We start from the raw sequence: 13,705 nt of genomic DNA, 5'->3' as shown, positions 1-13,705 counted from the left end.
CGTTTAAGTTACAACTTACAACAGATTTTTATACAAATGAAGCAATCGTGGTGCAGGCATTGGACTATTTTCTCAAGTACCTAACTACCTACTTTTACTTGATGTAACTTTTGTATGCTGGAGAAATAACAAATTAGACTTTACTTTTCTGATGTAAGCATGATCTTTATGACCTACCTGAATGGCACAAATATTTTATTTACTTCTTCGTTACATTTTTATTTGGTCTAACACCAACCAAAAATAACATCAATTTTTGACTAAAATCAATGTGCATGACGTTTAGCTACGCTTTAATTTACCAAATTATAAAATTTCATCAACAAAGTTTATGATATTTTCAATTTCCAATTCATCAATCTCCAATTTCCAAATGATTCTTATCAAATTGCTATCCAATTTCACAATATCTGCAGCATTATGGCTGTAACATTAATTTCCCGCGTTACAAACTATTCAACTTGTGTCATTTCACTCGCACCTAATGCAGGTCGATATATATCAGACTTTTCTATTTATTGCTATACACTATACAGGTTGCTGCAACATATTGATTAACTATATTTCCGACCGTGGCTTCGCCCGCGTTTTCAAAGAAAAACCCGCATAGTTCCCGTTCCTGTGGGATTTCCGAATAAAAAGTAACTTATGTCTTATTCTGGGTTTTCAGCTAACTACATACCAAATTTCATTGTAATCGGTTCAGTATAGTATTTGCGTGAAAGAGTAACAAACATCCATACATCCATCCTTACAAACTTTCGCATTTAAAATATTTGTAGGATGACATGTGTCTAGGTGTCGTTGTATGGAAGCTTCCGACTTCATCATTAGCCTGTTTCATCATCAACCTATATCCATAGGGAGTGAGATACGAGTTTTTTAGGTCATAACATATTGTACTGTTTATCCCGTGGGGCTTTACAGTAGCATGTCCTTATTTAAAACATCTGCTCTAGGATTTTATTTCTGCCTCATGTATTTTTATAAATTGCGCTGGGGCTTATGATGTTTTTCGTAACAATAATCAGAATCTTCTACGTAGAAAACGCTTCCAAAAGTGCTTCTAGATAAAGTCTAATTGATTAAAAAAAAGTTTTAGTTTCGGTTTGAATAGTGCTAAAGGATGAAAGCATCAATAGATATATTAATAGATAAATAGCGACCATGATGTCATAAATTACGAATATGTTTGCACTCAGAAATATGAGTAATTGAATTCCAAATGCGAATTATGCAAATTTGAAACGTGAAACGCAAGCAGAGTAATCGCTTACGCTATCGGAATAATTATTGGGGATTTTTAATCTCTCGTAGAAGATGAATGTCCTATCCTACTAATATTATACACGCGAAAGTTTGTAAGAATGGTAACATAAGAAATTTGATACATTATAGACTTGATGAACACATAGGCTACTTTTTATCCGTGTAAGTAGGTACCTACCATGCTAGTAAAGCCGCGGGCTAAAACTAGAAGAATGTATAGTGGCGTCTTCTGACTTCTCTTTGAAAGTATATGGAATTTGTCTACAAGTACTTATGCGGTCAAGTATGGGCGATAAATCTATCATTTATAGCCAACAAACCGAAATCATTAGTATTTATACGATTCAATCGCTATCCCGGTCCGTAAAAAAGTTATAAAACTCCACGAACGCGAATGGAATTGTGTTATTTATGGGAAAAGTTGGATGTGTAGTGCCAGTAAAACGTACTCGTTTATTGCTAAATTTTCTAAATTTCCTATTTTGTTATCTAGGGATTGTTTTAAGCGATAAAACCCTATTTTGAGATTACAATTACTATTGTATTTCAAATCTGTTCCTATTCTTAATTCTATTCTCTCGCTGTGTATATCAAAATCACATTTGGAAATACTAAAATTGAATTATGGTCACGTAGTTTTGCTCCTATAAAGTAGACGAATACCAACTACGGCTAAAATTGATAAGTTCAATGTCAAGGCATGAGTAAGCACAGTCATATTCGATCTGCATTTGGGTAGCCATTGCGTACTGTAGACATGTCACATGGTACAATTTTTATTTAGTTTACAATTTTTTCGCGTTCAACATGTTCTAATATAAGATGTACGGTCTACTTAGTATTTATTAATCGTAAAATTTATTAAAGAAATTCAGATCCATTCAAATATTATAAATTTGATTAAGTTTGAGTTTGAGTTTGAGTTTTAAAGAAGATTTTGTTTGTTTGGTTGATCTCTATGGATATACGGGAACAGCATGGATTCGATTTGAAAAATTATTTCAGTGTTAGATAGTCCGTTTATCGAGGAAGATTATAAGGCTATATTACATCGTCGCACGCAAAGTCCAATAGGAGCGGAACTATGCGGCTTTAACCGCGGCACTGCTTTATGTCTATAAAACTAGTTATAGACGGTTATGTCTCGTCTCAATTATTATCCAACTATTATATAATGATGTACCTATTACATAATGTACTAACTTGTTATAAGAACCCCATTGTCTCTCGTGTCAAGGCTCCTGACCCGCCATGAATTTACAGTGCTTCCGCATAATTGGATATCGAATTGTTTGAACCTATTTAAATGGATTGTGACGGTTTTCAGTTTAATCCAATAAACGTTACTATTAAAATATTTTAAAGTAATGAAACAAGTTTGAATGGAATGTAGTAAATGCACGAAGTCATTGATCGAGTTCGTTCCTTACATTGTTGCACTATGTTTTCGTTTAATATATAAATCAGATTTAAAAGCTTTGCTGATCTAATTTTAAACACATTAATTTATTATAATTTGAATAAAATTAAATAAATAAAACCTCATTATATAACCTAATTGTTTTAAAAATATGTAATATTCAGGTCATATTACGGCTGAATAATAAAATATTTTAAATGGCTAGGTATAGCATAAATATGATATTTAAGTACTAATTATTATAAATCCAAATAATGAACAATGAAACAAAGTTCAATGACATTCTGATTTCTGGTGAAGTCAGAAGGTACATACAGATTAACTCCTACGCCTAATTATACATACATTTGGCTGCCTACAATAAAGGCCTGACTATATAAAATAATCATACTTCATATAATAATGTATTTAAATATTCTAAAATAAAAATTTCAAAGGGACATGTTATTTTAAAGAAATCATGGTCCAGCTGTGAAGTGAATTTTAAAACTTTGGGCTGACATTGATGGATTTGATCTATTTTAAAACACTCGCACATTTACGCGATTACTTTTTAAAATAAATAAAGTTTTATAATTTAACAACAGCTCAATATAAAAAATAATTAATTTGTTTCTATTATGTACCTATTATTATTATTATTCAACTTATCCTTAAAATAATGTTATATTACAAATGTTTATAATATATTATATGCAGAATCGTTAAGGAAGAGCGGGTCCTCCTGACACAGGTTTTTGTAATCTTACTAGGAGGACTCATCCATTTTTTGTATATGAAAACTGTGTGTATGAGAAATAAATAAATATATTTTCATTTTTCATCTTGGTTCTTATTCAAATACTATGTGATCCCGCCTTAATAGAAGAGCTTACATCAGCCTGTAGGATGACTTCACAAGAACAAAGTGACGCATAATTACAATAATGCACGATGAATATCAATTAATACCTACATACATTTGTTCATAAAGTACCTATCAAGGTACCTGTATCATATAACTTTTAATTAAAACTATAGATCTCGCTTGACCCATGGCTATTTAGCACGACAATAATAATTTCCGCAATTATTCGAGTCAGAGATTATTTATATTAAAACTGCTGTTTAACAACACATCAATTGAAATTTAATAACTCAGTGTGCTTAAATGCATTTTAATATTGCTCTGCATCACGAAAAATTATATGTAGGGAGTTACCTACATCATGAAAATTATTGCATACAGTTTATTATACTCGATTCGATTCAATTGTTTTCATGTTTTTGTTTTTGAAATGTATACGAAATGTTACTTACATGAATCAATTTTTAGAGTAAAGCGTACACAAAATGTTTTATCTAAACTCTAAAGAAAGTAAACACCTAATTTGAACCTTCAGTGCGCTACTCTAGCACGCAGTACGCACATATATTATGTATCAAGGTGGGCACACAAACCCTTTTAAAACACGTTACGTACCAATATTTTTAATAATGCTAACTGACAAACGTGGCCCTGTTTTGGTATTCTGATAAAATTTTCAAATTTTCTTTAATTTTCTTAACATTTTTCCTTCTTTATAAGAATTAGGTACCTTCTACAAATCTTTATATACAAGATGAACAGTATAGTTTTATCAAATTATAGATTACTTTTGGGTACATAATTTGTGGTACTTATAAGTAGTTCACTTTCTCACATAGATAATAACGTACACTTTCTTAACACCACACCTCATCTCGCCAAAACGTGCATAGGCATACCAAAGCAAGCAGAATAGTTTCTGCTTCAGCATTAATCATATACAAGGTCGCCTCTTTTGAAAGTGCTGACTACAATTTTCCTACGCTATTTAAAAAATATTTGAAATACTACTTTTGCAACCTTACAAAATTCAATTGTTAGGTCACCTTTAAACTATAATTCCAACCAATTTAAAAAAAAACATTATAATGATTTCAGTTCCATAACTCATGCTAAAGTATACTTATAATTAAATTTATCAATTTTTAAAATATCTTTGTTTATTTTTCCAGGTAGTTTTGGTGTTCATTCTGAGTATAGCATCGCTCATCATCTACTTCATTGACGCGTCCAGGTAAAAAACGTTCCCATACACTTTTCTCTTAAATAATTTCCTATGTAGCCGCGATATTAATTCATTCATATCTTAATAATGCTGATAACATAAGGAATACGTGAGTGAAAGTCAAATAAATGTGTTCCTCGTAACATTTGCTGCATAGATGTATGTTAGCTTTATGTATATGTCAGCTGATGATGTATTTAGATGCCTTAATCGTTCGATGTGTCCGCGCTGTCGGTGGCAATATTCTATTAACGGTTATTAATTGCAGTGAGGAGGTGGAGCGATGTCAGAAATGGAGTGACAATATTACTCAGCAAATTGACCTTGCCTTTAACATATTTTTTATGGTCTACTTTTTTATACGAGTAAGTAATCTTATCATTCAGTACGATCTCATGAAAGAAATACCTTTCGTTTGATTCATAGTATTGTTGTTTGCCAAAAGTTGGATAAATATTTTTTAATCGAAATTGGCAAACCACTTACCCACCTGATGCTCCGTAGCGATACGATTCTACGAGCTTGCCTTTATTTGAGAAATGAATGGCCTGTAATTTATTTTCAAACATTGAATTCAAGAATCAGTTATCAGATTGAACGTTTGTGATTGTGTCTTCAAAATGTTGTTTTCTTTTTCAGTTTATAGCAGCTAGTGACAAACTATGGTTCATGCTCGAGATGTATTCATTTGTAGATTATTTCACGATACCCCCATCATTTGTATCAATATACCTGGATAGAACATGGATAGGTAAGAACTATTCTTTATTAATAAAAAACAACGGGTTAACTCATCACTTGATGACACGTTTTCCCAAAATGATTCATATGTACATATCTACGACTTTAATAAGGATGTAACATATTGAAATACGAGTATAATAATTGTGAGTGAGATTTGAATTTATCTTTAAATGTAGTCGATGTTACAAAATAGTACCTATTACCTACATAACTTCACGAACTTGTGGTTGCTTCGGTTAGGCAGTTATTAAATAATTTATGCCTTTGCATCAATAATTCTAGTAAAATGTTTGACTTGGATAGATTCATACTCGTATAATAGATTTAGAATATCATCAATATTGAAGACTTAGTTAAGTTAAGAATATAATATTAGTGTGGTATTAGTATTACCGGGCGTATTACGTAGCATAGAAAATGTATAAGCTCATCGATCAGTACAACCACGCCTACATTGTTCCAACATAGCCAACACAGGCAGTGTTTCTGAAGTTCGGAATTATCTATTATTTCTTGTTATAATTGCTATCATAAATAATGTTTGAATTTATGTTGGAAACTAATAATGTTCCTTTAGTTGTATTAAATATTTTCAAATTAATGAAGGTCATGCCTATCACACGTATGGTAATTCACACAAGTTAGTTTAATATGTTATATTTAATAATCGATTGTTTTTTTATGGAATTTTAGGCTTTTTTTTTTCAGTTTATTTAGTATTTATTTATTATCAATATTAATTATTCCTTATCCACTTCCAGGGCTAAGGTTTCTCCGAGCTCTACGCTTAATGACCGTGCCTGATATTTTGCAGTACCTCAATATATTAAAGACATCGAGCTCAATTCGTTTGGCGCAATTAGTTTCTATATTTATATCAGTGTGGCTTACTGCTGCCGGTATTATTCATTTGGTAAGTGTTTTTTACTTTATTATATGCTTATATAACCCGTTTACTAAGATTGGACCTCGCTGAAAAATCCTGTGCAATATTAATCAAAACTAACATAGAATACCCAAGTTTCTCATAAACTTTGTAAATTAATAAATAAGTTTTCTTAATGATGCTTTTTTTGCACACCGTACCAATGCGGCGCAGTGACGTCATCGATGCCAGGTCCAAACTTACAGTAAACGTGTTATAGTTATTATCATAATCTTTGGTATTTAAAATTTTATAAGCGCAACAATTAAAATTAAGAAAAAAATCGAAGTGAATTATTTGACTAAAAAATTACAAGTCTTCTTTAGAAGTATTATTTTTTTAGAAATTCATCCTAATGTAATTTAGAACGTTATTTCATTTATGTATTAATTTATCTATTACATTTACAGAAACATAGTTGTTAATTATTCATTCATATTTTAATGAGGATTTATTTGTCTTATTACCATACACTGCGCAGTAGAAATCTAAATATACTCAACGTTTGATAAATGCATTATAAATATTTATATAGAGTTTCATGTGCCTAGAGAACCTTCTATGCATTGTTATTGCTTATATGGTAATTGCGTTTATATTTTATTCCTCTCATTAAGACAGACATTAAGATAAATGAATGTTGTATACAAACAACATTCAACAACTCATTTAATTGACCATATTTCACTACACGTACATAATTAAAATTATCCTTTAACAAAAGTAATTCTCAACAAAACATATTATGTAGATAAGAATATGATGTAAACACCAAAAATGTATCAACAAGTTTCTAATATCAATCAAAATATAATGTTTTTAATCAGAAACTTACACCCCTATTTCTAAAAAATCCTGCTTGAAAGTCTTAGGTAGCTACTATAACCAATATCATTGACTTTTCCATATTGGGTCTGCCCTCTGCTTAATTTTTATCGAAACTCGATCATCAGATAGTTCAAAGATTAAATAACATACAGACACAGAATACATAATATGTAGTAGCTAAACGCTAATACAGATACACCAGCTGAACGCATAGTTCACATTCAATACCTACCATGCCTAAGTGCGATTTTCATATTGTTTCAGTTGGAAAATTCTGGTGATCCACTAGAATTTGACAACGCACAATCGTTATCTTACTGGACTTGTGTCTACTTTCTTATAGTCACAATGTCCACAGTAGGTTACGGTGATGTGTTTTGCCATACAGTACTTGGCAGAACGTTTTTGGTTTTTTTTCTCCTCGTCGGCTTGGTAAGTTTCATTCTTATTTCTCTATCTAATAACTATAAGAATCTAATAAAGTATAATTCTTTGAATATAAAGTTTGACTTTGCAAGGATCCGCAAGTATTCAATATAAATGTTATGTACACATAGGTACAGTATACAATATACATATACCAATTTGAATAAAATACAATACAATAAATACTTAGTTCTTCACGCTTGCTATTCCTTGCGTAAGCTATAAGATAACAAAGCAAAAGGAAATCCGATACAGTAATAGTTTTAAAGGACTTGGTAGTGATCAGTTTAACGCACAGCTCGTTGTATGTCATAAGCCTGAGTGCACTTAGAGCATGCGAAATCGATTTCGAGGGCCAATACGGGAGCCGCTCGCGAGAATAAACGTGCAATCTTCTAACTCTGCTTTCGAGATACCATCTTCCGTAAAGAGCTTCACCCGAACGTAACTTTGCATGAGTGTTATTTTTCTTTTGCTTTGTTACGTGTACCACGAATGTGCTTCCGGACATTCTATCAAGCTTATTCGGAACAAAGAGAGTCCCACGGGCACGTGTGGGCGACCGGGGAGCACGCTTTAGGCTGGGCAGCGTGTGGTCTCCCGCGTGGCCAGCCGCAGTGGCCGGCTCCCGCGCGCGCCGTCCCGCGCCGCGTCCCTCCCCTCCCACCTCGCGATCTCTGCATGCGCACCTGTGCCTGGCTGTGTTCAGTTGCTCACATCACCGGTAGAAACACCCTCCTTTTTTGTTTATTTTCGCTCCGCTACCGGCTACACTTTACTCTGTATCACCATAGTTTTATCGAGACTCGAGGGCATTGTCGTGCACCACACGATGGTGTCCGCGCGCAGACTCGTTCGATCGACACCATGGTCTGTTGCAGGCAATGTTCGCTAGTAGCATTCCTGAAATTATAGAGCTGGTAGGAAGTAGGTCCAAGTACGGTGGCGAGCTGAAGCGTGAACATGGAAAAAGGTATCTGTTTAATGTTTAGAATGAGATGAGAGAGGAAGCGACTCACTCCCCGGCACGCGCCACCTCGCGTGCGACGGTTTGATTCGCTCAATCTCTCCGAGACGATGTGATATCATCACCCAAAGCTTGCTCAGTGCCGTCAGATGTATTGTGTTATCTACTCGCGCGTACCCGCCGACCCCTCGGCGGTGACGCGGACGTGTCGTCGCGCTCGCGTCACGTGGACACAACCACGTGACGCGGGGGCGACGCTCGTCTATCGAACCCGTCCGAGACGGCCGGCCCGTGCACGTGTTCTACCATGCGTCTATATCGATCGTCCATCGTTTTAGTTTTAGAAACCGGCGAAACCAAATTCTTTTTAAGTTCTCTTCATCGATTAGTTAGCGTATGTATCCAGGCTTTGCATGCACCCGGTCACGAGTCCCGTCACGGCTTGCCGTCACGTAGATCCCGTTAGCGTAGCTCGGCACGGCACCCGATTCCCGCACCCGTCCACACCACGCCACAGCCACACGCAGACAGACGACACTCAAGCCACACAGCCTTGTGCGAGCGCGAGGGTTGACGGCCGCGGGCCGGGGCCGGGGGGCGGGCGCGCGGGGGGGCTGTCGCTCACCTCACGGTGTTTGCTGTGTATCGTAGGCTGTGTTCGCCAGCTGGATCCCCGAGATCACGGAGCTGGCGGCGCAGCGCAACAAATACGGCGGCCGATACAACAAGGACGTCCGCCGCAGGTACCCTGCTCTCACGCCCCCGCTCCACACGGCTTCCTCTCACGGTTTCGATCTGACTTGGTTGATTGAATGCGGAGTTTGCTAATGAAATTTATTAATCCTTCACTAGAATCGGTCTCTCGGTGCCGTGGCGCATGCTCGAAGAGTTAGTTCCCGGCGGCCGCGCCCCTCTCCCCGCGTACGGGAGGCAGGCGCGCGGCCGACCGACGCACTAAATGCCTTTTATCGTAAATGACACTCGAGATACCATTGAGCTTTTTATTCCTTCTAACGAGACTAGATGTGGAGAGAGCCGATGTAAAGTTTTGTGATGCTGTCGATAAAGTAGTGTTTGGTTTGTTCGCTTGCACACGATGCCTGTCGCCACGCTGTAGCGCTAGCTCCGGCACCTCGCCACGAGTCCCGAGATCACACACAGCCAGTGCCCGCCCGCCGCGCCCGCCCCGCGCCCGCCGCGCGCCGGCCGCACGCCGGCCGCACGCCGGCCGCACGCCGGTCGCACGCCGCGCCGCGCCGGAAGCGAGCCGAGGCGCGCCGCTGCGCCTCGCCTCGCTTCCGCCTCTCACCACTCACTCGACTTGAATGTGAATGTCTTGTTTTGTCTGTCGGCGTTTAGGCGATATTTGCCAGTTGTATCCCAGAGATAATTGACTTAATCGGCACTAGACCAAAGTATGGCGGCACCCTCAAGAATGAGCGGGGACGCAGGTGAGCCGCTGTCTTCAATCCGATCCGTTGAATGTGTTCCGTGTTGTGAAATCTATATCTTCCTTTTCCTCTCTTAGCACGCTTCTGTGTTCTCACTTTATCTTTAGCGGGGCGCGAGTCCCGCGAGTTGTCTTTTATTTAAGAGTCGGTGTTGATGTAAATTGTACCTTTGACTTTGATTTAAGCTCAGTTGAATAGTAACAGCAGATAGTGGCTAGTGTTACGCTCGTCAATAGGTTAAATGATTATGTTCTGTTAGTGTACGTACGTGTAATGAATGTTTATGGTAAACGTAAAGCTTAGTAACGGCGAGTTAAATGTTGCGTGGTACAGTAGTGTGTTGTTGGAGTTGTCGTGTGTCGTGCGTCGACAGCTCCTGCCGAAGCCGAGCTGTTGATGTGGACCGGACTTAGTGAGTGCCATCCGCTCGCCTCCTTCTGTACCTCCCTCCCTGCACGATTATTGTTATTGTATTGTACTCTTGATGTTGACCCTCTATTCCGTATTGTAAAATGTAATGTAATTTATTGTTCAATCCCCCGGTATTTTAGTGTAATTTAATTTCGTAAAAATTCATAGAGCGTGGCAAGGCTGTGTGCATTGAGGACATTAACGCAAAAATAGTTTAGTTATCAACTTATCATTCGAAACAACCGAGACCATCTTAGAGAATTTTTACACTATCATTCATCAAAATTAATAATAATTAAATTGTTGATTTTTTCGTGTTTTTAACTGTAAAGATATTATAATGTAGTAATGAACTAATTTTTATGATGAAAATAAAATCAGTACCTTTGCCACACCTTAGATGAATTTGCATGAAGCTAGTCACGTTTGAGTTTTATTTTTATTTTTGTCTTGTTCTTCCTACTTTTACGCGTTTGCTTGGACTTTGTACTCTCCACTTTGTGTATGTGTACTCACAAACCTCCATCATTGTGTATCACCACTGTCAACTGTCTGTCCGCATCCACATCCTCCGCCCACACTCACTTGCTGTGCCTTACCCCATTGAACTTATTAAGAAATTATATTCATTACTTTTATTTACAAAACATATTGACGAGAGAAATAACTAAATTAAAGGCAAGCTTTCAAATATCGTCGCGATCTCCGTAAATTGCTTATTAATTCAGAAAAAGACAGTACGAATTATATGAATGTAAACTAAAAAATACTGTCAGATAGCAAACACTTTAAAATCTTTAGGACATTCACTTTGAAGTCAAATACATTTAAAAATAAACGAATCATTTGTCGAAACGTTATCACATCAACATTCATACATTAATCTTGTGTGTTGACTTTTTACTGTGGTGTGATACTTGTTTTATACTTTTCGGTTTAAGAGATATTTAAAACGTGATTAAGTTTTTTATTTTGACTAGTGTGGTAGATAGCTACACAATCCTGAACGAAACTGAGATTGTTCATCTATTTGTGACATACGTGTATTTATCGTAGAAAATAAATTTGTACTTTCAAGAAAAGTAGAATTTAAATGAGGCACAAACTGATGAACAAAGCTGTATTTGTAAATTATGGAGGTTGTCACAAACAATGCCTTTATTTTTCACTCCTTTGTAATGCTCCAAGCGTTTCAATAATGAAATTGATGTTATAGTATTATTCGTAAATGACCTTTTGAGAATTTTGTAGAAATAAAGGCGTTGTACTTAAATGTAGTTGTGGTATCACGCTTAATCATCTACTGTTTTATTTAACCCTGTTGCGACTGTTCAAGTATTTCTCTTTTGGTACATTGTGACCCAGTCTATATCCAGTATTGTATTTAGTCCCAGGTGTTAAGTAAAACTTCAAATTGCTAAACCCTAATCTTCTGTCTTCTTCTCTAAGTGCTATAGCTTATTTATATTATTGCTTTATAATATAAAAAGTAAGTAAATGAAAAGTAAAGCCAAGGCTTCAAAGTTCTATTTGAAAATAAAAATTTGCTTAATTTCTTTTGTAATTTTTGGAATTCTTTTACAATTAAAGCCACAAATCAAAAAGTACGCTTACACTCTGCTTTCTATGTCAATGCAATGCTGTAGTTGATGTTGTGTCGTATGTTACATGAGAACAGGTACTTTAATATAATTGTATGATTTCAGGCATATTGTAGTATGTGGACACATAACGTATGAATCAGTGAGCCATTTTTTAAAGGACTTTCTACACGAGGACCGAGAAGATGTGGATGTTGAGGTTGTTTTTTTACACAGGTAAAAAATTGTTTTTCTTTTAGTGCGCCCAATAATTTTAAGATTTAGACTGTTGTAACCGTAAAGAAGTGTTAAGACTTTTATATTATTTTACAAACAATTTCAATAAGGTCTTAGTATTAAGTAAATAAGAGGTGATGACAAAATAAGGGGGGTGTAACATGTGTGATGAACGGACGCTTTCAGAAAAGAGCCTGACCTTGAGCTGGAAGGTCTACTGAAGCGTCACTACACCACCGTCGAGTTTTTTCAGGGTACTATGATGAATGCCGTGGACCTTGAGCGAGTCAAGGTTAGAGTGAGATCAAATAGCGCAGGCACTAGACAGCACGGCCCTTATCATTGATGCGCGTTAAAGTGAACCAATTTTTGATCATTTATGTGCATAAAGAACAGATCTTTTTCTTCCCTAAAGATTCTGTTACATAGTCACAGTAGGATTTTGTCACGTAATTAAATGATTCTTTTATGCAATCATGGCTTTCACGGTGGGACGGCGGTACCCCCTTAGCGGCGGCGCTCCCGTCCCACCCCACTGCCGCGTTACGCGTACTGGTACTACATATAGTTGCATGGTAATGTCGGCCCGCGACAGGCGGCGGCCCGGCCCCGTGTAGTCCGTAGTGATAACTGAGCGTTGATGGCAGGAAACCGCCCGACCTGGAGCTCGAAGGCCTGTTCAAGAGACACTTTACCACTGTGGAATTCTTTCAAGGCACCATTATGAATCCAATCGATCTGCAAAGGGTAAAAGTAAGTAGCACTGCACTCTGGACGATGTGATCTTTTGGGCGTGGTGTCGGTTTGAGGCTGTGCAGTCTTTCCTATAGACGTAGCGACGCTCGTTCACTGACCCGTCAGTTGGGGAGATGTTATACGAGTCGTGTACAGTTCCCTTCTATTGCCGTGACTCGGGCTGTTTGTGTGGCTATCGCTATGTTGTTAATTTGTGTGTGGTTGCCCCGCACGTTTCCTGAGGAGCTTCCTATCCAAGCCCGCCGACTCGCCCTAATATGTGTCTATTTGTACCTAACTGGGTGTTGTATGCGATGCTGACCATATACTAATACACTAAACAATCGATATTGACTTGAACTGTACAGGTTTTCAAACAGTGCTGAAAGAACGTTTTGACATAAATGGTTGCCGATGAAAGGGTTTCCGATTTAAATTGGCTTTGCTTTGTAGAATAAAGTACAGATGTCGATTGTCGATATTGTCGAGTGTTTACGGTAAGTCTCGGTATGCATGGCTTGGATTGATACAAACTAGTGTGCATGGAATGCCAAATCATTCGCTTTTTATCAAAAACAAATATTCCTTGTAATTCTTATAGTTCCTAAATAGATGTTGTGTCGTAAGCATGATCTTTCTA

The 13,705-nt window shown here is 37.0% G+C and overlaps 1 protein-coding gene across 12 annotated transcripts in view; it reads left to right on the top strand.

The window, feature by feature from the left end:
- Positions 1–13,705, top strand: part of LOC123693338 (calcium-activated potassium channel slowpoke) — a 44,146-nt gene that overhangs the window by 16,433 nt on the left and 14,008 nt on the right. For 10 of the 12 annotated variants that reach the window (XM_045638393.1, XM_045638392.1, XM_045638390.1 and 7 more), the window contains exons 2-9: positions 4,709–4,770; positions 5,030–5,126; positions 5,401–5,512; positions 6,267–6,418; positions 7,523–7,690; positions 8,566–8,657; positions 12,220–12,330; positions 12,978–13,083. In XM_045638393.1, the coding sequence (XP_045494349.1) occupies positions 4,709–4,770; positions 5,030–5,126; positions 5,401–5,512; positions 6,267–6,418; positions 7,523–7,690; positions 8,566–8,657; positions 12,220–12,330; positions 12,978–13,083 (900 nt within the window). Of the gene's footprint in view, positions 1–4,708; positions 4,771–5,029; positions 5,127–5,400; positions 5,513–6,266; positions 6,419–7,522; positions 7,691–8,565; positions 8,658–9,302; positions 9,395–10,010; positions 10,103–12,219; positions 12,331–12,977; positions 13,084–13,705 lie in introns of all 12 variants that reach the window. The other 2 variants (XM_045638384.1, XM_045638385.1) reach the window with 2 other exon arrangements.

The sequence above is a fragment of the Colias croceus genome, chromosome 7 (genome assembly GCF_905220415.1).
Source record: "Colias croceus chromosome 7, ilColCroc2.1".
Classification (NCBI taxonomy): domain Eukaryota; kingdom Metazoa; phylum Arthropoda; class Insecta; order Lepidoptera; family Pieridae; genus Colias; species Colias croceus.
The sequence above is the reverse complement of the archived record's forward strand: the minus strand, read 5'-3'. Positions and strand labels throughout refer to the sequence as shown.